This window comes from Sciurus carolinensis, chromosome X (assembly GCF_902686445.1).
Source record: "Sciurus carolinensis chromosome X, mSciCar1.2, whole genome shotgun sequence".
In the NCBI taxonomy this organism is placed as follows: domain Eukaryota; kingdom Metazoa; phylum Chordata; class Mammalia; order Rodentia; family Sciuridae; genus Sciurus; species Sciurus carolinensis.
Genome location: NC_062232.1, coordinates 16,119,031 through 16,142,429, shown reverse-complemented (window position 1 = coordinate 16,142,429; position 23,399 = coordinate 16,119,031). Strand labels below are relative to the sequence as shown.

Genomic DNA, 23,399 nt, shown 5'->3' with positions numbered 1-23,399 from the left:
CCAGCACCATTTGTTGAAGAGGCTATCTTTTCTCCATTGTATGTTTATGACACCTTTGTCTAGTGTGAGATAACTGTATTTTTGTGGGTTTGTCTCTGTATTCTATTCTGTACCATTGGTCTACCTGCTTATTTTTGTGCCAATACTATGTCATTTTTGTTACTATTGCTCTGTAGTATGGTTGAAGGTATGGTAGTGTGATGTCTCCTGCTTCACTCTTACTGCTGGGGATTGGTTTGGCTACTCTGGGTCTCTTATTTTTCCAAATGAATTGAAAGATTGCTTTTTCTAGTTCTAGGAAGAATGCCATTGGGATTTTAATAGGAATTGCATTAAATCTGTATAACACTTTTGGTAGTATGGCCATTTTGACCATATAAATTCTGCCTGCTCAAGAGCATGGAGGTCTTTCCATCTTCTAAGGTCTTCTTCAATTTCTTTCTTTAGTGTTCTGTAGTTTTCATGGTAGAGGTCTTTCACCTCTTCTATTAGATTGATTCCCAAGTATGTTTTTTTTTTGAGGCTATTGTGAATGGAGTAGTTTTCCTAATTTCTCTTGTAGTGGATTCATCACTGAGATATACAAATGTATTTAATTTATGGGTATTGATTTTATATTTTGCTACTTTGCTGAATTCACTTATTTTTCTAGAAGTTTTCTGGTGGAATTTTTTGGCTCTTCTAAATATAGAATCATGTCATTGGCAAATAGTGATAGTTTGAGTTCTTTTCCTATTCATATCCCTTTAATTTCTTTCATCTCTCTGATGCCTTTGGCTAGAGTTTAAGAACTGTGTTGGATAGAAGTGGTGAAAGAGGGCATCCTTGTCTTGTTCCAGTGTTTAGAGGGAATGCTTTCAATTTTTCTCCATTTAGAATAATGTTGACCTTAGGCTTAGCATAGATAGCTTTTACATTATTGAGGTATGTTCCTACTATTGCTAGTTTTTCTAGTAATTTGAACATGAAGAGGTTACTGTATTTTGTCAAATACTTTTTCTCCATCTATTTAAATGATCATATGATTCTTGTCTTTAAGTCTGTTGATGTGTTAGTTACGTTTATTGATTTCTGTATGTTAAACCAACTTGCATCCCTAGGATAAACCCCACTTAATCATGGTGCACTATCTTTTAAATATGTTTTTGTATGCAATTTGCCAGAATTTTATTGAGAATATTTGCATCTATGTTCATCAGGGATACTGGTCTGAAGTTTTCTTTCCTTGATGTGTCTTTGTCTGGTTTTGGTATCAGGGTGATACTAGCTTCATAGATTGAGTTTGGAAGGGTTCCCTCCTTTTATATTTCATGGAATAATTTGAGGCTTATTGGTATTAATTCTTCTTTGAGGATCTTGTAGAACTCGGCTGAGAATCTGTCTGGTCCTAGGCTTTTCTTGGTTGGTAGATTTTTGATGGCATCTTCTATTTCATTGCTTGAAATTGATCTATTTTAATTGTTTATGTCCTCCTGGTTCAGTTTAGGTAGGTCATATGTCTCTAGAAATTTGTCGATGTCAAATTTCTTCAAGATTTTATTTGAGTATAAATTTTCAAAATACTTTCTAATTATCTTCTGTTTTTCAGTAGTGCCATTGTGATATTTCCTTTTTCATTACAAATTTTTAATTTGAGTTTTCTCTCTTTCTCTTTGTTAGTGTACCTAAAGATTATCAATTTTGTTTATTTTTTAAAGAACCAACTGTTTATTTTGTCAATTTTTTCTACTGTTTCTTTTGTTTCAGTTTCATTGATATCAGCTCTGATTTTAACTATTTCCTGTCTTCTACTACTTTTGGCGTTGCTCTGTTCTTCCTTTTCTAGGACTTTGAGCCATAGTGTTAGGTTGTTTATTTGTTGATTTTTTTCTTCTTTTATTGAATGCGCTCCATGAAATAAATTTTCCTCTAAGAACTCCTTTCATAGTGTCCCAAATATTTTGATATGTTGTTTCTTTGTTCTCATTTACCTCTAAGAATTTTTTAATTTCCTTCCTGATATCTTCTGTTATCCATTCATCATACAGTAGTGTATTATTTAACCTCCAGGTGTTAGAGTAGTTTCTGTTTTTTACTGTCATTTATTTCTAATTTCAATCCATTATGATCTGATAGAATACAAGGTAGTATCTCTATCTTCTTGTATTTGCTAACAGTAGCTTTGTGGCATAATATATGGTCTATTTTAGATAAGGATCCATGTGCTGCTGAGAAGAAAGTGTATTCGCTCTTGGTTGGATGGTATATTCTATAAATGTCCATTAAGTCTAAATTATTGATTGTGTTATTGAGATCTATGGTTTCTTTGTTCGATTTTTGTTTGGAGGATCTGTCCAGTGGTGAGAGAGGTGTGTTAAAATCACCTAGTATTATTGTGTTGTGGTCTATTTGATTTCTGGAATTGAGAAGGATTTGTTTGACATATATGGATGAGCCACTGTTTGGGGCATAGATATTTATGATTGTTATGTCTTGCTGATTTATGCTTCTCTTAAGCAGCATGTAATGTCCTTCTTTATCCCTTCTGACTAACTTTGGCTTGAAGTCCACATTTTCTGAAATGAGGATGGATACTCCTGCTTTTTTGCTGTGTCCGTGTGCATGGTATGTTTTTTCCCATCCTTTCACCTTTAGTCTGTGGAAATCTCTATGAGATGAGTCTCTTGCAGGCAGCATATTATTGGTTCTTTCTTTTTAATCCAATCTGCCAGTCTGTGTCTTTTGATTGATGAATTCAGGCCATTAACATTCAGGGTTATTATTGAGTTATGATTTGTATTCCTGGTCATTTGGCTCATTTTTTTTTGACATGACTTAATTTCTCCTTTATTTGGCTGTTCCTTTATGGTAGTTCCTCCCTTTGCTGATTTACATCATTGTTTTTCATTTCTTCCTCATGGAATATTTTGCTGAGAATGTTCTATAATGCCGACTTTCTTTTTGTAAATTCTTTTTTTTAATGATTTTTTTGGTGAACTTTATTGAAGTATAATTGAAATCCAACAAAATGCATATATTTAAATTATAAAATTTGACAATATATAAACCATTACCACATCAGCATAAAACATTTTCATTATCCTCAGATGCTTCCTTGCAACCCTTTTTATTTTTTTTATTTTTTATTTTTTATTTTTATTTTTTATTGTAAACAAATGGGATACATGTTGTTTCTCTGTTTGTACATGGAGTAAAGGCATACCATTTGTGTAATCATAAATTTACATAGGGTAATGTTGTTTGATTCATTGTTATTTTTTCCCTTCTCCCACCCCTCCCGCCCCTCTTTTCCCTCTATACAGTCCTTCCTTCCTCCATTCTTGCCCCCCCTCCCTAACCCTAACTCTAACCCTAACACTAACCCCTCCCACCCCCCATTATGTGTCATCATCTGCTTATCAGCGCGATCATTCGTCCTTTGGTTTTTTGAGATTGACTTATCTCACTTAGCATGATATTCTCCAGTTTCATCCATTTGCCTGCAAATGCCATAATTTTATCATTCTTTATGGTGGAGTAATATTCCATTGTATATATATACCACAGTTTCTTTATCCATTCATCAGTTGAAGGACATCTAGGTTGGTTCCACAATCTGGCTATTGTGAATTGAGCAGCTATGAACATTGATGTGGCTTCTTTTTGTAAATTCTTTTAGCTTTTGTTTATCATGGAAGGATTTTATTTCATTGTCAAATCTGAAGGTAAGTTTTGCTGGTTATAAGATTCTTGGTTTGTATCCACTTTCTTTCAGAGCTTGAAAAATGTTGTTCCAGGTCCTTCTAGCTTTTAGGGTCTGGATTGAAATATCTGCTGATATTCTTATTGGTTTCCCCATGAATGTAATTTGATTCTTTTCTCTCGCAGCCTTTAAAATTCTGTCTTTATTTTGTATGTTAGGCATTTTCATTATAATGTGCCTTGGTGTGGATCTGTTGTAATTTTATGTATTTGGAGTCCTATAAGCCTCTTGTACTTGATTTTCCATTTCATTCTTCAGATTTGGGAAATTTTCTGATATTATTTCATTGAATAGATTGTTCATTCCTTTGGTTTGTTTCTCTAAGCCTTCCTCAATCCCAATAATTCTTAAATTTTGCCTTTTCATGATATCCCATAATTCTTGTAGATTCTGTTCATGATTTCTTACCATCTTCTCTGTTTGGTCAACTTTGTTTTCAAGATTAAATATTTTGTCTTCAATATCTGAAGTTCTGTCTTCCAGGTGTTCTATCCTATTGGTTATGCTTTCTATGGAGTTTTTAATTTGGTTTATTGTTTCCTTCATTTCAAGGATTTCTGTTTTTTTTTTTCAGTATCTCTAACTCTTCATTGAAATGATCTTCTGCTTCCTGTATTTGCTCTTTTAACTGTCGATTGGTGTGATCATTCAATGCCTGAATTTGCCCTTTCATCTCCTCCTTCAATGCCTGCATTTGCTCTTTCATCTCCTCGTTTGCTTCTCTGATCGTTTTGAGTATGTACATTCTGAACTCCCTTTCTGACATTTCTTCTACCATACTGTCATTGGATATTCCTGCTATACCATCTAGGTTTGTTTGGGACATTTTCTTCCCTTGTTTTCTCATATTGCTCAGGTATCTACCCCTCTAGTAGTGAAACTCTGGGATATTGCAGATTTCCTCTATTGACTAATATTGTCTCTGTAGATTTCAGATAACTCACCTCTTATCCTTCAGTAGCCTGAAGTCTTGGAGGAACTTGATAATGCGGTGCTCCTCTAGGAAGCTGGCCTTCTACTGGTGGTGGCCTTCTGGTGGGGTATATTCCCTGGTGGCTCTGAGTTGGTTCTGTGTCTCTCAGTACCTCCTCTTCTTGGCTCCTGGGTCTTGTCAAAGGTCTTCTAGCCTCCTATAGGTGTCTCAGGAAGGGAGTTACCCTTCCAATGATGATGGCCACGCCCTCAGGAGTAATTCAAAATGCCTGCCCCAGCCTATAAAGAAGCCTCTGGCTAACTCCATGATGGCGACAAACCTGGGCATGGTGGTCGCGGGTGGCGTTGTTCAGTGGTGGTGTCTTTATTTGGCCTGGTGGTTGGGCGGTACCTGCCAACCCGCTCCACAAGGCAGGTGCGTTGGGTGCCTGCCTGCTACCTCCAAGATGTAGGCAGCCTGGCTCAGGCGGCAGCTTGCTCCGCGACTACGACCAACCAGTAATGGCACCGACCTAGGTGAGGGGTCAGGCGGGTTCCTAGTTTTGTCAATTTTTTTAATTGTTTCTTTTGTTTCACTTTCATTGATTTCAGTCTGATTTTAATTATTTCCTATCTTCGGCTTTTGGTGTTGATTTGTTCTTTTTCTAGGACTTTCAGATATAATATTAGGTCATTTATTTGTTGACTTTTTAGTCTTTTAATGAATGAACTCAGTGCAATGAAGTTTCCTCTTAGCACTGCTTTCTTAGTGTCCCAGAGATTTTGATATGTTGTATTGGTGTTCTGTTTACCTCTAAGTATTTTTTATTTTCTCCCTGATTTCTCCATTCATCATTCAGTAGCATGTTATTTAGTCTCCAGGTGTTAGAGTTGCTTCTGTTTCTTATTTTATTGTTGATTTCTAGTTTTATTCCATTATTATCTGATAGAATGCAGGGTAGTATTTCAATTTTTTTGTGTTTGTAAGAGTTGCTTTGTGGCATAACATATGGTCTGTTTTAGAGAAGGATCCATGTGCTGCTGAGAAGAAAGTGTATTAGCTCAAGAATGGATGAAATACTCTCTATATATCCATTAAGTCTAAATCATTGATCATATTATTTAGTCCTACAGTATCTTTGTTTAGTTTTTGTTTGGAAGATCTGTCCAGTGTTGAGAGAGTTGTGTTAAAGTCACCCAGTGTTATTGTGTTGTGGTCTATGTGATTCTTGAAATTGAGAAGAGTTTGTTTGATGTATGTAGATGCTCCATTGTTTGGGGCATATATATTTATGATTGTTATGTCTTGTTGATGTATGATTCCCTTGAGCAGTATGAAATGTCCTTCTTTATCCCATCTGACTAACTTTGGTTTGAAGTCCATTTTGTCTTATATGAGGATGGAAACCCCTGTTTATTTACACAATCTATGTGAGTGATACGTTTTTCTGTCCTTCTTTATCCCATCTGACTAACATTTACACAATCTATGTGAGTGATACGTTTTTCCCAACCTTTCACCTTCAGTTTATGGATGTCTTTTCCTAGGAGGTGATTCTCTTGAAGACAGCATACTGTTGGGTCTTTTTTTAAAATCTAATCTGCCAATCTGTGTCTTTTGATTGATGAATGTAGGCCATTAACATTCAGATTATTATTGAAATATAATTTGTATTCCTAGTCATTTTGGTTTATTTTTGGTTTTCAACTTGACTTATTTTCTACTGGTTTTCATTGTTTATTTTTTTTTCTTCATTTCCTCCTCATGGAATATTTTTCTGAGAAGGTTCTGTAGTGTAGGCTTCTAGTTGTGAATTCTTTTAACTTTTGTTTATCATGGAAGGTTTTTATTTCATCTTCAAATCTGAAGCTTAATTTTGCTGGATATAAAATTCTTGGTTGGCATCCATTTTCTATCAGAGCTTGATACATGTTATTCTAGGAACTCCTGGCATTGAGGGTCTGGGTTGTGAAATTAGCTGAGATCCAAATGGGTTTTCCCCCTATATGTAATTGATTTTTTTCTCTTCCAGCCTTTAAAATTCTATCCTTATTCTGCATGTTAGTCATTCTCATTATAATGTGCCTTGATGTGGGTCTGCTATAATTTTGTACATTTGGGGTCCTGTAAGCCTTTTACAGTTGATTTTCCATTTCATTCTTTAGAATTGGGAAATTTTCTGATATTATGTCATTGAAAAGATTGTGCATTCCTTTGGTTTGTATCTCCATGCCTTTGTCTATTCCAATAAATCTTAAATTTGGTCTTTTTCATGTTATCCCATATTTCTTGGAAATTCTGTTCATGATTTCTTACCATCTTCTCTGTGCAGTTGACTTTATCTTCAAGAGTATAAATTTTGTCTTCATTGCCTGAGGTTCTGTCTTCTAAGTGGTCTAGTTTGTTGGTGATACTTTCCACTGAATTTTTAATTTGACTTACTATTTCCTTCATTTTGAGGATTTCTGCTTGATTCCTTTTTATAATCTCTGCCTCTTTATTGAAGTGATCTTTCACTTCCTGTATTTTCTCTCTGATACCATCATTTATTTTGAAGATCAATCTATGTACCTTCTAAACTCCTTCTCTGACATTTCTTCTACTGTGTTGTCTACAGAGTCTATTGTTGAATCATCTTGGTTTGTTTGAGGTGCTTTATTCCCTTTTTTCATGTTGTTTGTGTGTCTTCCCATCTAGTGGTATGGATCCGAGGCAGTACAGTTTCTACCCTGTGATCTTTTAGTGTCTTCCAGTACCTCACTTTTAAGGGGAAGAACAACATTAACATCACCCAGTGCAAACAATATACAACCTTAAACCAAATATTTCCCGTTAAGGCATCTACAGTTTTTTTTTTTTTGCCATAAACAGAAATGATGTGTTCAACTATTGTCTACAATATAAACAGTAAGTTTGCTGAAAGGTTTTATTGTTTCAAATGATGGACAATGAGGGAACAGAAGTAGCATAAGATGTGATGTTTATGAGGGAGAAGGAGAGAAAATAGATGTGAAAATTTAGAGTGAAGGAGTAATTAATAGAGGTTGACTGTTAGTATGAGAGAAGTGAGAAAGAATACAGGAAGATAGATAAGTAAGAGAAAAATATATACAGATTTTTTTAAAAAGTAAAAATATAAGAATACATAACAAAACTGTAATATACTATTCACATATCCCATTCCTCAATAAATTTATGAATGAAAAATACTTGGATTCAAAGATAGTCGAGATGTGAGAGAGAAGGCAAAAAAAAAATTTCAGTAGAAAATGGAACCATTGCTTCCATTGACTTTCAAAAATTTTCTGTTTCCCTTCTCTGCCAATGGGTAGGATTGTCTGAAGTTTAATAGCACCTCCAGTTTGGTGGATACTGGACCTGGTGGCTGGGCAAGTTGATAGCAAGGTGCTTTCACACCCTCTTCAAGTCTTCCCACCTGTTGTAACTGACCCCTTCTGTCCCCACACACTTCAGTACTCACTGAGCTGGAGAGAACCTGATTTTCTCCAGTTTCTCCAACCTGTGCTCCCCCCCACCTCAAACTGCCCCCAGTCTCTGACTTTCACAGACTTGCCAGGCCCATAGTGGCCCATGCAGACTTAGTTGCAGTCTAACAGACCTGGGTTTCAGCTTTCCCAGGCCCTGCTGCCTTGCTGTAGTCCTAAGATCTCAATGCCCTTCCAACTTGCAGAGAGACCCCCAGGGATGCATTCACACAAAGGATCAACTGCAAAGCAGCAGCCAGATGGTGGCCACTAGCACACCCAGCAGAAAGACCTCAGATGCAGCCAGACCTATAGGTACCATGACAGTATATCTCCGGGTCCTGGCAGGTGTCCCAAGACTGAGGTGACTGTGCCCATAGATGGTAGCATTGGTGACTGTGGTTGTGGCAGACCTACAGGCCCTTTGGCCCTGGCTGGTGTCCCAAGATTGCAGTGGCCACCTGTAACCAAACTTGTGGGTACTCTGATAGTGGGCTTCCAGGCAACAGTGGGCACTCTGCAGGTGGTCTGCAGGCAGTCTATGGGCAATCGCCCGGTAGATATCAGGCAGTAGGCGATGGGCAGGCAAAAGGTGGACAAAACGGCAGACAGTCAGTGGTGGTCAGTGAGCCATATGTGAGCAAAAGGTGGGCCACATGCTGGAAGATGGTGGGTAAATCCCTGTGGACAAACAGTGTTGGGGGGCAAACAGCAGGGGATCAGAGGGCAGCAACTGCTGCCTCCCAGAGAAACAGTGTTTCCTCTGCTTAAATCCTGAGTCACAGGGACAAGGAATGCAGCCTCCCTCTTGTTTGCTGTCTTGGATCTCCTATCAAGCATAATGTTTTCATGTGTCATCCATTTTGTAGCACTTATCAGCACTGCATTAAATTTATTTTATTTTTTGCAGTGTTAGGAATCAAACTCATGCTAGACAAGTGCTTTACCACTGAACTGCATCTCTAGCCCACTGCATTCTTTTTTTAATGTCTGAAAAATATTCCATAAAATGACTGTCACACATTGTATTGATTCGTCAGTCGATGGGCATGTGGGTTAGCTGGGTGACCTTGGACTGTTATGTAACTATTGGACCTTAGTTTCTTCATCTATAAAATGGCAATTTAGGGCTTTTAGAAGGCAATTGAAATTTTGAGTACTGGATATTTGATATTAAAGAAATATTAACTTTAGGTGTGATATTGGTTTTAGAAGAGTTCTAGCTTTGAGAGAGGTATTTAAAAATATTTATGCATGATATAAAATAACATGGAATTTGCTTCAAAATTATACAGAGGGAGGGGGATAAGAAAGATTGTGTATGTGTTAAAAATTGTTGAGGCTATTGATGAGCACATGGGGATTCATTATACTATGTTCTGTACTGTGGTATATGTTTTTTGGGTTTCTTTTTGTGGTCCTGGGGGTTGAACCCAGGGATGTGCACATGGTAGGCAAATTATCTGTCACTGAACCACATCTCCAGCCCTTACGTTTGAAATTCTTCATGATGAAGTTTTGAAAACACTCACTTTAATTATCTCATTGTTTCTTCCAAATAAAGTCTTTCACTGATTTTTTAGGGGAGATTTTAACCAAGAACCAGTAGAACTTGGTAAGTAACCAGAGTTTTACAAAACTGTGACTACTTCTGTAGAACAGAGATTAAGCAATGCTGAAATGAGTCAAAGGCCTGTGGAGAGTTCAAGGAGGGATCTTCTGTGACTTGATGCTTAAGGCCAAAATAATCTATTTTTTATGGCACATACTGTCTGTATTCCTCTATTGTATTTAGTACATATTACCTGGTCTTGCATTATTTGATCTTATGTTGATCTTTCTCACCTGGGTGTAAATATCTAAAGGTCTGTAATTACTCTCACATACTTTTGCATTACTTCATTTTTTTGTTTGTTTGTTTTTGGTACTGGGGATTGAACCCAGAGGTGTTTTACCACTAAGCTACATTCCCAGTCCTTTTTATTTATTTATTTTTTATTTTGAGGCAGAGTCTCCCTAAGTTGCCAAGGCTAGCCTTGAACTTGTGATCCTCCTGGCTCAGTCTCCTGAATGCTGGAATTATAGGTGTGTGCCACCACATCCTGCCCATCACTCCTCTCTTTTTTATATTTTAGTTGTAAATGCACACAATCCTTTATTTCATTTATTTATTTTTATATGGTGCTGAGAATCTGACCCAGTGCCTCACACATAGTAGGCAAGTGCTCTGTCACTGAACCACAACTCCAGCTCCCCATCACTCCTCTTAATGACAGAAGTTTGTATCAAAAACTGGCTGAAGACTATATAGATCAGTTCAATAGATAGGTGAAGAAAGCCTAGAAGTTTATGCTGGTAGTATACCACTTAGCCTCTTTGTGGTATACTTTGTGGTATTAAAAAGGAGGAAAGATTTATTTTGGCTCATGGTCTTAGAGGTTTCAGTCTACGGTCACTTAGCCTCATCACTTTGAACCTGTGGCAGCATAGTACATCATGGCAGGAGTGCATGGTGGAAGAGGCCTGTTTACTACATGCCAGGCAGGAAGCAAAAGAGAGAGGAAGAGACTGGAGTCCTGTTTTAGTCAGCTTTTTCACCACTATGACCAAAAGACCTGACAAAAACAATTTTACAGGAGGAAAAGTTTATGTGGCACTCATACTTTCAGAGGTCTCAGTCCATAGATGACTCTGTTGCTTTGGGTCTGAAGTGAGGCAAACACCATGATGGAAGGGCAAGGAGGAGGAAAGCTACTCAGGACATGGCAACTGACAAGTAGAGAGAGGCTGAACTCTGCTCACCAGGGACAAAATATATACCCCAAAGGCATGCCCCCAGTGACCTACATCCTTCAACCATATTCTACCTGTCTACAGTTATCATATAGTTAATCCCTATCAGGGGATCAATGCACTAATTAGGTTAAGACTCTCATAACCTGCTCATTTCACACTAAACTTTTCTTGCATTGTCTTACATATGAGCTTATGGAAGGCATCTCATATTTAAACCATTAACAGGACCCAATATCCCTTTTTTATTATTTTTTTTATTTTTACAGACACATTTTGATTCATTGTACACAAATGGGGTATAACTTTTCATTTCTATGGTTCTACACGATGTAGATTCACACCATTCATGTAATCATACATATACATATAGGGTAATACCGTCTGTTTCATTCTACTGTTTTTTCATCCCCACCCCTCCCACCCCTTTTTCCTCTACACCTCCAAAGTTCCTTTATTCTTCTCTTCCCCCCATCACCCCTCCTCTTTATATATTGTCATGCACTTATCAGAGAAAACATTTGGCCTTTGGTGTTTGGGGCTTGGCCTATTTCACTTAGCATGATATTTTCCAACTTCATCCATTTACCAGCAAATGCCATAATTTTATTCTTCTTTATGGCCAAGTAATGTTCCATTTTGTATATATACCACAGTTTCTTCATCCATTCGTCAGTTGAAGGACATCCAGGTTGGTTCCCCAAGCTAGCTATTGTAAATTGAGCTGCTAAGAACATTGATGTGGCTGCATCACTGTAGTATGCCAATTTTAAGTCCTTTGGGTATAAACCAAGGAGTGGGATAGCTGGGTCAAATGGTGGTTCCATTCCAAGTTTTCTGAGGAATCTCCATACTGCTTTCCAGAGTGGCTGCACCGGTTTGCAGCTCCACCAGCAATGTATGAGTGTGCCTTTTTCCCCACATCCATGCCAACACTTATTATTGCTTGTGTTCTTGATAATAGCCATTCTCATTGGAGTTAGATGAAATCTTTTTTTTTATTGTAAACAAATGGTATACATGTTGTTTCTCTGTCTGTACATGGCGTAAAGGCATACCATTTGTGTAATCATCAATTTACATAGGGTAATGTTGTTTGATTCATTCTGCCATTTTTTCCCTTCCCCCCCTCCCCTCCCACCCCTAGATGAAATCTTAGGGTGGTTTTAATTTGCATCTCTCAAATTACTAGGGATGATGAGCACTTTTTCATATATTTGTTGATCACCTGTATATCTTCTGTGAAGTGCCTGCCCATTTCCTTAGCCCATTTATTGATTGGGTTCTTTGTATTTTGGGTGTAAAGTTTTTTAAGTTCTTTATAAACTTTGGAGATGAGTGCTCTGTCTGAAGTGTGTGTGTAAAAGATTTTCTCCCACTCTGTAGGTTCTCTTTTCACATTATTGTTTCCTGTGCTGAGAAAAAACTTTTTAGTTTGAATCTATCCCAGTTATTGATTCTTGCTTTTATTTCTTGTGCTATGGGGGTCTTGTTAAGGAAGTCTGGTCCTAAGCCAACGTGATGGAGATTCGGGCCTACTTTTTCTTCCATTTGGTGTAAGGTCTCAGGACTAATTCCTAGATACTTGATCCATTTTGAGTTGAGTTTTATACAGAGTGAGAAATAGGGGTTTAATTTCATTTTACTGCATATGGATTTCTAGTTTTCCCAGCACCATTGTTGAATAGGCTATCTTTTCTCCATTGTAAGTTTTTGGCACCTTTGTCTAGTATGAGGTTACTGTAGTTATGTGGGTATGACTTCGTGTCTTCTATCCTGTACCATTGATCTACCTGTCTATTGTGGTGCCAGTACCATGCCATTTTTGTTACTATTGCTCTATAGTAGAGTTTAAGTTCTGGCATAGTGATAACCTCCTGCATCACTCTTCCTGCCCAGGATTGCTTTGGCTATTCTGGGTCTTTTGTTCTTCCAGATGAATTTCATGATTGCTTTTTCTGTTTCTATGAGAAATGTCATAGGGATTTTAATTGGAATTGCATTGAATCTGTATAGCGCCTTTGGAAGTATGGCCATTTTGATAATATTAATTCTGCCTATCCAAGAACATGGGAGATCTTTCCATCTTCTAAGGTCTTCCTCAATTTCTTTCTTCAATGTTTTGTAGTTTTCATTGTAGAGATCTTTCACCTCTTTGGTTAGATTGAGTCCCAAGTATTTTATTTTTTTGAGGCTATTGCAAATGGAGTTGTTTTCCTCATTTCCCTTTCAAATGTTTCATCACTTATGTATAAAAATGCTTTAGAGTTATGTGTGTTGATTTTATATCCTTCTATTTTGCTGAATTCATTGATGAGGTCTAGAAGTTTTCTGGAGGAGTTTTTTTGGATTCTCTAAATAGAGAATCATGTCATCAGCAAATAGTGACAGCTTGAGTTCCTCTTTTCCTATTCGTATCCCTCCAATATCCCTTTAAAGATTGTGCCCCCAGTGACCTAACTTTCTTCCACTAGGCCCTGCCTCCTAATGGTTCCACCACCTCCTAATTGCATCACAAGCTGTCAATACACAGCCTTTAGGGAACATTTAAGATCCAAACCTTTGTCTCTTTTATTCACAGTTTTGATCATGGACTAAAATCTCTTCACAATTTTATCGTCATTCCTTCTGCCCTTTTTCACTTTATACCTTGTAGTATACCATGAACAAAGGGCATTACTCTGCTTGTGTATATCATTCCTACTGCTTGTTTGCTGTATCTGAAGCCTAGATTTCTGGCAAAACTTCATTCAATGAAAGCCACTTCACCTATTTCTCTGTAGCTCATATTTCCACTCAGATGCACACCTGTAAATTCTACCCCCACACTCATGGGGTAAGAACAAGGGGCTGTTATGCTTTCCATTCTCCTGTGCATCTCTCAATATTTTTCATCTTTCAACAACTTCTTCCCTTAAGGGGGGGAAAAAGCAGTAGAGGATGATTTCAGATTCAAAAAGAACATAAATGCTATAAAGCAACATCCACATAATTAACTTTTCTGACACCCATCTTTCCCTTTGTAAATCATGCATACTGATACACATAGCACATTAAATTTTCTTGTCTGGTATATATTTTCTATAATGCTTTTGTACTTCTGCTTCTACCTGGTAAGGTGTGTACTAAGGGTCACTTATTTGTATCCAAACTTGGTGTAAGTTACAGTGCCTTTTGTGATTACATAATTTATTTAAATGTCATGTAAACTAAAGAAAAGTGACTTTTCACATTAAAACCAAGTCGAATGCTTTGGAAAAACTCAATAAAGGAAATTCTCTTAAAATGAAATGAAACTACCATGAACAAGAAAATTTATTAAATTATAGGCCAACAAAAAGTTAAAATCTTAAGAAGAAATCCATAATCAGGTTACCTTATGAGTATTTATAATTGTGTAACACTATAAAGAAATAGAAATTGTAATTCATTGATGTGGTGGTGTTTATCCAAGAAAGATAACCTGAAAGCCCAAACTGGTCCGTATTCAAAGAAAAGGCTTTGGGCTTATATGACCATATTGACAGACTAAATTGTATATTTGAATTTACATTTTAAGATAATGTTTATGATTTCCCAGTTTAGCCAATACTTTTGTTAGTCATCCAGCTTCTGTTCCCATTTGGGGCACTTAAGAGTACTAATACCATATTGCAAAAGTAATGAAAGTGCTCAGCGAAGAAAATTTAGAATATGTGGAAAAAGAAGAGAATAAAAATTACCTGTTTTCAAAATCTAGTGAGAACACTATTTTATGCATTTGAACTCATATCTGTGGGTCAGTGTGCAACTGCAAATACTGTGAATACTTTGTCTCTATGAAATTTATAGTATTTGTGTTTCCCCATTTCCATCACTAATGCCTATCACATACAACCTTCTGGGTGCATTCAAGACCTGACGGTAATAGCCTCTGTCCTGTCCTCTATTCCTACATTTGATCTGTGATATTCATCATCTCTATTCAAGTGGTTTTTCCAGTCAAGCATATATAATCTTTATTCCTCAATGGAGGATTAGCCTTAAATCAATTACTGTTTGTACCATGGCAAAAATGGGCTTGGCAGTCTAAAAGGAAACCTGAAGGTCTTTTTTCTCCCTGTAGATTAAAGCTAAGTTTGACAGTCAACTTTCTGCTTCACTTCCTACAGGCCCTACTCTTAATTTCCTGAGTGTCTAAATACCTAAGAAGAAGCTCTTTCTAGCTCAAAATAAGACTGGATGAGAACAAACAAGGCAGAGATGTCAAAGGTCAAAGGCCTGAAAGTTCTTCTGTCTTCTAGCTGAAATCCCTGGAGTCTGTGTCCCTAAACATCCCAGGAACAACTATCAGAAAGCCTCATAAGACCCAGGCCCCAGCTCTTCTCCCCAGTACCCCCGAATGTTGCTGAGGACAGGAAGAAGTGTATGTCAACTTCCTTTCACTCTTAGTGAGGTCTTACAACTCCCTTCCTCTTTTTAGAGTAGTTGGTGTTTTTACACTGACTTTTTACCATCTCTCCTCATCCTCCGAGACCTGTCAGTTAATCTTCTCACACAGCATCTCTATGTCCAATATTTTCCCTCCCTTTTGTTTAAGAAGCTTGATGTAGAAAGTGTAAAAGTTCTGGATATTAATGATAGCTTTATACATGATAGTCTAGCTCTGAGGATCTTCCATGGTTTAAACATAGTCAAATGTCCATCCTCAAAGGTCTTGTGTGCATGTGTGTGCATGTACCTGTGTGTGCACATGGGTGTGTTTTACAAACCTTCACGATATTCAGTGAACTAACACTGATCCCATACTTAAATCTCTTGAGACAGACTACAGAAAACTTTTGGGTGGAAGAGACAATACTTTTATATTTGACTAGACAGTTGTATAAGCTTGTAAAAGTGGGGGTGCATCCTGCCTAATGTTAATTGAATGTGCAGAATCCTGAAACTTGCCTTCTTGCTGCTTACTTAGCACATTAATTATCTGCCTTTACACATCTTCAAATTATAGACTCAGGGTAGTGAATGCTAGAATTAGTGTTGTAAAGCAGGTTCTATTATCCTTTGGGAGGTGCCTTCCATTTTGACCCCTTTCCCTCCTTTCTTTGTAAGAAACCAGGAAGCAAATGGAAAATCCTGTGGTTGGATCATTTTAAAGGTATAAACTTATATACTCAGTAGAAAAGTCTGCTCTCACAGTGATGTTAACTTGCCCATGTTGTCCCTATATGCTATTATTGCTTAGTGTAATAGCATACAAATGGTCTCCTGAAAGTGTGGCATTATTCTGGTTCAGAAATAATGTCTTATGCTCTCACTTTAGGCTCTTCAAGTTGAAAGAAACAAAGACCCACTCACATTAGCTCAAGAAATAGATTTATTAAAAGAACCTAGTAGGTCCCATGGTGATCCAAGGATAGGAAGCACTTTAACAATTGGAGTGATACAAACTGGAATTGGAAAACAGAAAACAAGATTGTTTTCCTGGGTTTCTTTGCAACTGTAGTGGCCAAGTCATGTCCTCTCCACCTTTCCCTGCCTGCTCCATTTACCTGTTTTTTTCTGTACCCTGGCTGACTTAGGTACAGCTTGTTTAGGGCAATCTAGGCATCCCTGGATCGTGATAATTCTCAGTGTGCCCCCTTGGCTCCTGCCCTTCCTGATCATCCTGAGTGTCCCCATTCTAAATTCCCAAAAGATGAATTTAATTTGTGCAACTCATCTTTTTTTTTTTTTTTTTTTTTTTTTTTTTTTTTTTTGTCTGTGACTACAAGTTTAGGGATCTTGGTGCCCTTACATTAGATGTTCTGTTCCACTTCTCCAGTCTGCTCTGTCTTTGGGGATCTGGGAAGGTGTACTCCTTAAGAAACTGGTGGTTCATACTCAGGATTGGTTTTTGGTAGAAAAATGATGATAAACATGGATTATTAGAATTACTTTTTAATTTGGAAAGGTTTCCAGAAAATAGTGTACCAGATCTGGAAGTTCCTATCTGAGGAACCTTTGGTCATTGTGGTCTTTGTGAACTTCCATTTTGGTGTACTGTGACTGTCAAAAAGTGCAGAAAGTGAAGATGTAACCCATCAACTTCAGACACATGCAAAATAGATTCCAGTTTCAGGTTTGGCTCTATGAGCAAGCGAATATACATGTTGAGGGCAGAATCATTGGTTTTGATAAGTATATGAACTTCAATCAGATGATGCGGAAGAAATTGATTGAGAAACAGTCAGGAAAAGAACTGGGTCACTTTGTGCCAAAAGGAGATAAGATTACTCTGCTACCAAGCGTCTCCAACTAGAAATGATTGATCAATGAAGTCATGATTTATTGAGAAGGCAGTAGTTTGTGTTTTAAGGTGTCTTTTGTTTGGAAGTATAATTCTAAAACATTTATTCATATTATTTTGATTACCCTTTTGTTATTACCAGATGACAATAATGGTATGGAATTGTTTTTATTAAAAAGTAAAAATTAAAAGCAGCATATCCATGACTGTGTAATGCTTTTATGGTCACTTATGGTTACCTTCTTAAACTGAGCTTCTGTGTTTTTTCTGTATTCTGTTAGACTCAAAGTTAGGGACCTTGTAATCTTTTATTTAAATTTTTTTCAGCACTCAAATTCATCCTAGTCTAGACTTCTATAAAAGTCCCATCTGTAAACAAATGAATGTATTTAGGACAGAGGCTATTAAATTTTCCTGTGTGCTGTTTCTTAGAATTGATTCGTGGCTAGGTTGAATCTGTTGGGCTAGTTGCTGTGTGAACTTTTACTTTACTCTTTATGGCTCAATCTTTAAAATTTTGAATCTTGTGTATGTATGTGCCACACCCAATAGTTTTGTTAGTTGCTTTGTGATCAACACCTTATTACCTTTGCAAATAGATTCTTAAAACAGTGACTATCACTTATGTTCAGGGGCAATAATAATACTTTCCTAATATTTTGTTTTAAAGATTAGCAGTAAGTACTGGCTCACATACAAGTAATTTGGTAATTATCATTTAAAATTTTTATTTCTAGTTAGAAAATAGAAAAATTTTATTAGAAAACTTGTAAGCACAGCTTGCATTTTGCTGTAGATATAAAAGAAATTTATAAGCTTATAGTTGAATTTTGGTTGTTATAGTAGTGATTTTTATTATTTACTTAAACAGATGTGTCCTGTTCCAGTACATATATGCTATCAAACACCCCAGTACCCCATGATCATTCTTTAATGAGAGAGAAAATGCCAGAATTAAGTGTAACCCAGCCTTAACTTTCCAGGCAACTAGTCCCCCAATATAGCTTCTCTTCAGCGTTACCTGCTAAGGTTTTAAAATGTAGATTCCCAGGCCTCAACACAGAGCTACTGCGTAATAATCTTTAGGGGTTCATATCATAATATGCACTCTTCTTAACTTGAATGAATTCTATACATAGCCGTGTTTGGGAACCACTCTAGGCCTCTAGTTCCTAACCTAACAACAACAAAAAATATTTGCCATCAGTGTAGTAGACTGCATGTTGAGAATTTTATCACGGGCCAGAGGATTGTTCCATTTAACACATACTTACTAAATGTGTCACGTCCGTATGATATGCTATGAGAATTTATGCCTAGCAATATAGATTTTACCAGTAATGCCCCCAAAATACTTTTGCCTGGCTGGTGTATGAGAGCCTAAATTGTGATATCTTGAGTATTTCAAAGATCATCATGTAATTCTTGATTATAGCATCGATACACTATAATTTATAGTGATGCTTTAAAAATTCATAGTCATATGTGATTTAAGGAGCTATACTGGGTCTTTGAGTTTGAAGCTGACTGCATCTGTCTGGGCTCCACTGTATTCCACATGTTATTTGTGTAGCACATTTTCATTGCTATCATAATCATGCTGCTGGGAAAGCTAATATGATGAAGAATTAGCACATTTAGTGGATTTAGTTTATTTTTCTGTTTTATAAGTGAAAGGAAAAGCACCATTTAAATATTTTTATTAACTACGTAGAGGAATTGTTCTGTGATGTATTGGTTTGTATCTATACAGCAAACCATTATTTTTCGATTTCAAAGTGTGGTCTTGGTAGTTCGTGGTCGGCTTTGTAGCTATCACGTCACTAGGTGGAGATGTAGCATTGTTTGGTGGCATAGCCAAAGCAAGAAGAGTGAGTCTTGAATTCTCCTCTCTTTACAAAAGTATTTTACAGGTATTTGGTGAGGTTCACTCTATTCTAAAACAAGAAACAACTTGAAAATTTAGTATAATTTAAATTTTTAACTTTTTCTTTTCAGGATTGAAATTCAGTACAACTTCAATGTCTATTTTAACACTAATCAATTATTTTAAAAAAGGTTTTTTCCTCTTATTGCCAGTTCATTTTTTCTGTCCCTCATTATTTCATCTTTTCAGTTATTTTAATTTCTTTATCTTTAGTTCTTTATAGTGATCTAATTCTAAAGTTTAATAGGACAATCAGAATTTTTACTGAGGCCAAATAATATATAAAATTTTAATTTGATAGCCATATGAGGTAAACAAAGATAAAGAACCAAAATTTACAGTCTGAAAATATCCTGATCTTATCTTTGTATAATTTTAGGTTGATAATGCCATATTTTAACATTTAAATTCTGTAGAGCTTATTTTCCCTCTCTCCTCGTTTTCTTCCCTTCTTTTCCTTACTTCTTGAATTTCCAACAAGTATCTTCTCTGTGCAGCATTGATGTGAGGATATAAAAGAAGTGCAAGCCTGTCTCCCAGGAGCTTATACATAGTTGAGAACATTGCAAATGTACCTGTGAAGCATTTTAATGTAATTTCAATATCTAATCTTTAGAAATTGTAAAGGTGAAACTTCAAAAAAAATCTTGCTTTGGCAAGCAATCTGGCAGTACCTCAAATGTTTAAATGTAGAGTTACCATATGATCTAGCATTTTTCTACTTCTAAATGAATAGAAATGAAAGCATGTTCACACAAAAACTTAGACATGAATGTTTACAGAAGCATTATGCATAATGGCCAGAAAAGTGAAAACATCTCAAAATGCCTATCAACTGATAAGTGGATAAAAAAATGGTATATTTATGCAATGAATATTTACTTGGCAATTAAATATGAAGTACTGATTATACAACATAGATGACCCTTGAAAGCATTGTGCTAAGTACAAGAAGATACTCACATTATCTGATTCCATTTATATAAAATGTCCAGAATGGCACATGTCTTAGAGACAAAGTAGATCCTTTGTTACCAATTGTTAGATGGAAGTGAATGACTGCTAATGGGCATGAGGCTTCATTTTTTCAGTAATGAAAATGATGTAAACTTGACTGTGGCAATGGATATACAACTTGTCAAATATATTAAATACCAATGGATTGTATGTATACTGTAAATGGGTGAATTGTAAATTATGAGAATTATAGCTCAATAAACTTTTCAAGTGAGTTATCAAAATGTTTAAAATTTATCAAACCAAGGAATATTTATTGACCATCTACACAGGCACTATACTAAGTTCTATGCAAGTTATACAACAAGCATCCTGACTCAGATTATTTTCTTATTGTTTCTTTTGTAAAGATTATTTGTAGTACAAGAGAAAAAGCAATGTCATGAGGCACTTTTGCTTTCTGAATTTGTTCCCAATCTTTTGAACCCCCTGAATTCCCTCTTCCAGCTATTCTGTAATGACCCTGATCTTCCCTAAGTCCTATTTTTTTCCTTTCAAAGGTAAACTCTTGCTCTTCGACTTGGATAAATATTAGCCCCAACCTGGCACCTTTAACTAACTTAAAGAACATTTTAAGGTGATAGTGGTGTCTCCAACAACTTAAATTGTGTGACTCACAGAAACCCATTCATTCAGCAAATACTAATGGATGTTTCATTTAGAAGTAACAGACAAATCATAAGACCATTGACATTATTATTTTTAAAATTATAGCAAATGTCTTTTTGCTACAATTTAGTCAGATTGCATGGTATTTAGAGTATAGTCTTAAGTTGTAGATTTTCATGAAAAATACCTTTTAGGAATGATTAAAAGTTAAACAACTCTGGTTTTCCTAGAGCTAGCTATATTTATTAATCTAATATTATGACATGGTTGTGACTTTTGAAACTTTAAGGAAAGAGAAATTTTGTTTTAGTCCCATAATAACTTTATTAAAGCCAAAAAGGCTATTTTAAATGGTAAGTTGATTAATTTTAAATGTCACTTTAGACAGTTTTTATACATACATACATAATTGTGCATTTGTGCCTCTCATAAGTGTGACAGCTAAACTCTTCTCTCTTTGCAGATGCGTATGAAACAGCCAAGATGTTGTGTGAGCAGTATTACCTGGTAGCTCCAGAGCTAGAAGTTGAAGAATTCAATGGTAAAAGAAAAATTCTTTTAACCTTAAATACAAAGAAACTGACTCAAAAACTGATTATACATGAGGTATATTTTAGTGAGATCCTAAAATTATGCTACTTTTTCTTTTTTGATATCTTTCAAAACCTTTTTCTATACCTTTGGTCAACTGGGAGTTTTTGAAAGTTATGTGTAATGTATTAGACTGCTAAGTTCTTGGAACAGAAGTAATCCAGAAAGAGGATGCATCAAGTTATAAATAGGTAGTTTTCAAATTGAAAAACAGCAGTGTATAAATATGTGGAAAAGAGGAGTATAACTTTACTAATCAAAGAAGTGCAAACAAAAACAAATGCCACGTTTGTCTTTCAAAATAACTATCATTAAAACATTATAGTGCTTTGAGTTTAGGCCCAGAAAAACACTGTCACCAACACATACATTTCTTATATAAATTAAATTGGTTTAGTCTTTCTGAAAAATGCTAACAATGTCCTTTCTCTTTGGACCAGTAAATTAAATTAATAATGAGCATATTTCTTTAGTACAGTAAATTAAACTTCAGGAAATGGATTATAAGAAAATAGAGATGTACAGAAATTTATGTACAAGAATGACCATAGAGCATTTACAATTAAAGATAAACCAAATTTCCTCTCAAGGAATACCAGAAGTGTATTTCTCTTACAGTGAGATGAAAATGGGAAAAGACTTCACCCTTGAAGGACAGTTGCCCCTACATTCTACTAGAATGTATGAAGTAGAAATACTTTCAAAGTCCCTTGGATTCTCTGAGAACAGTTGTGACTGTTTTGAGTAAATACATGACCAGAACTGAGTGGACTTGGCTTGGTATTTATAAGTGGAAACATTTTAATATTCTCTGTATTTATTCCTACTGGCGAGGCCAGACCAGACCTAATTGTCCTTATTTATATTGGCCAAACAATGACACCTAAATCACAAGTAGTAACAAATGTCTCCTTGGTTGTGTATGGCAACCTTACTTATTCAGCAGGCTGGAGCAGCAGGCCTGTTCTTGCTTTCCCAGAGCCAGCTGTATCAGCACATTCCTCCCTAGCCAAATCTGTTAGACTGGGCAGCTCAGCCACCATGATAGGAGCTTGAAAACTACTTTTGGCACTATCTCATGGATCATCTAACCCCTTTTATATCACAGTTTGAGGCCCTTTTTCTAATCATTAAGAAAAATGAATGCTGGTGGTTTTAGGTAGCTCTAGTTTTCTATTCCCTTGGATAATGTAGCTATGATTTTTATTTATAATTTCTTAAATGCCAAAGCTCTTAGTGAACATGATTAAGGAATGTGCATTAGCTCTAACAAGTTCTGTGTTAGAGATATAGGTCGTAGGTTAGTCCTGAACACTTTAAGTATCACCTTCATTGCTTTATAATGAAACAGTGTGTGTGCTTCCCACAGTAGGACAGCTGACTGTTTTCTAGGGATGAGTCACATCAGGATTCATATGGATGTACATTTGGAGCTCATCTAAACTATAGCATGGCCTATCAGGATGCTTCCATTACACAACAGGTGCCTATAACCACAGAATGATAGTGCTTGCTGCTCTGACCTTCAGAGTGAATGAGGCTGCCATTAAAGAGCAATTTGTTGCTCCCTGAAAATTGAAATTCTGCTAGTTTGGTATATTTTCTTTTGTTTCTGAATTTGGGAGTTACTTCCCCCTTACCCAGTGTGACCTCTAAAAGAGTAGTAATTAGGGTTATGTAGAACCCAGAGTGGCAACACCATCAGTATTCACTATAATTCTGGATATTGGGAACAAGCTATGGTGAATTTCCTTCATTTTCCTTTTTGTAGTGCATTTAACAGGAGCATTCAAAATAACAATTTTGTTTATCTTTGATCAAGTTTCAGATATTTCTTTCTCTATTTTGGTGCTGGGGTTCAAACCCAGGGCCTTGCACATACTAATTAAGCTTGTGTTCTACCACTGAGCCACATCCCCATCATGGCTTTGGATATTTCTCACTATCCACTTGTGGCAGCCCATGATCAGTTTCTCCAAAGTCCAGAAGCGTTTTATCATTCTGGTTCTCATTCTTTTGCTATTCTGATTCATTTGCCAAAACCTTAAGCAAAT

At 36.2% G+C, this 23,399-nt stretch overlaps 1 protein-coding gene and 1 pseudogene across 1 annotated transcript in view; both read left to right on the top strand.

Moving 5' to 3' along the window:
• Positions 1-23,399, top strand: part of Pdk3 (pyruvate dehydrogenase kinase 3) — a 90,379-nt gene that overhangs the window by 50,649 nt on the left and 16,331 nt on the right. Inside the window, exon 6 of the mRNA XM_047536851.1 lies at positions 21,218-21,295. Within this exon, the coding sequence (XP_047392807.1) occupies positions 21,218-21,295 (78 nt within the window). The remainder of the gene's footprint in view (positions 1-21,217; positions 21,296-23,399) is intronic.
• On the top strand, positions 16,947-17,213 carry LOC124972188 (small nuclear ribonucleoprotein E-like; annotated as a pseudogene).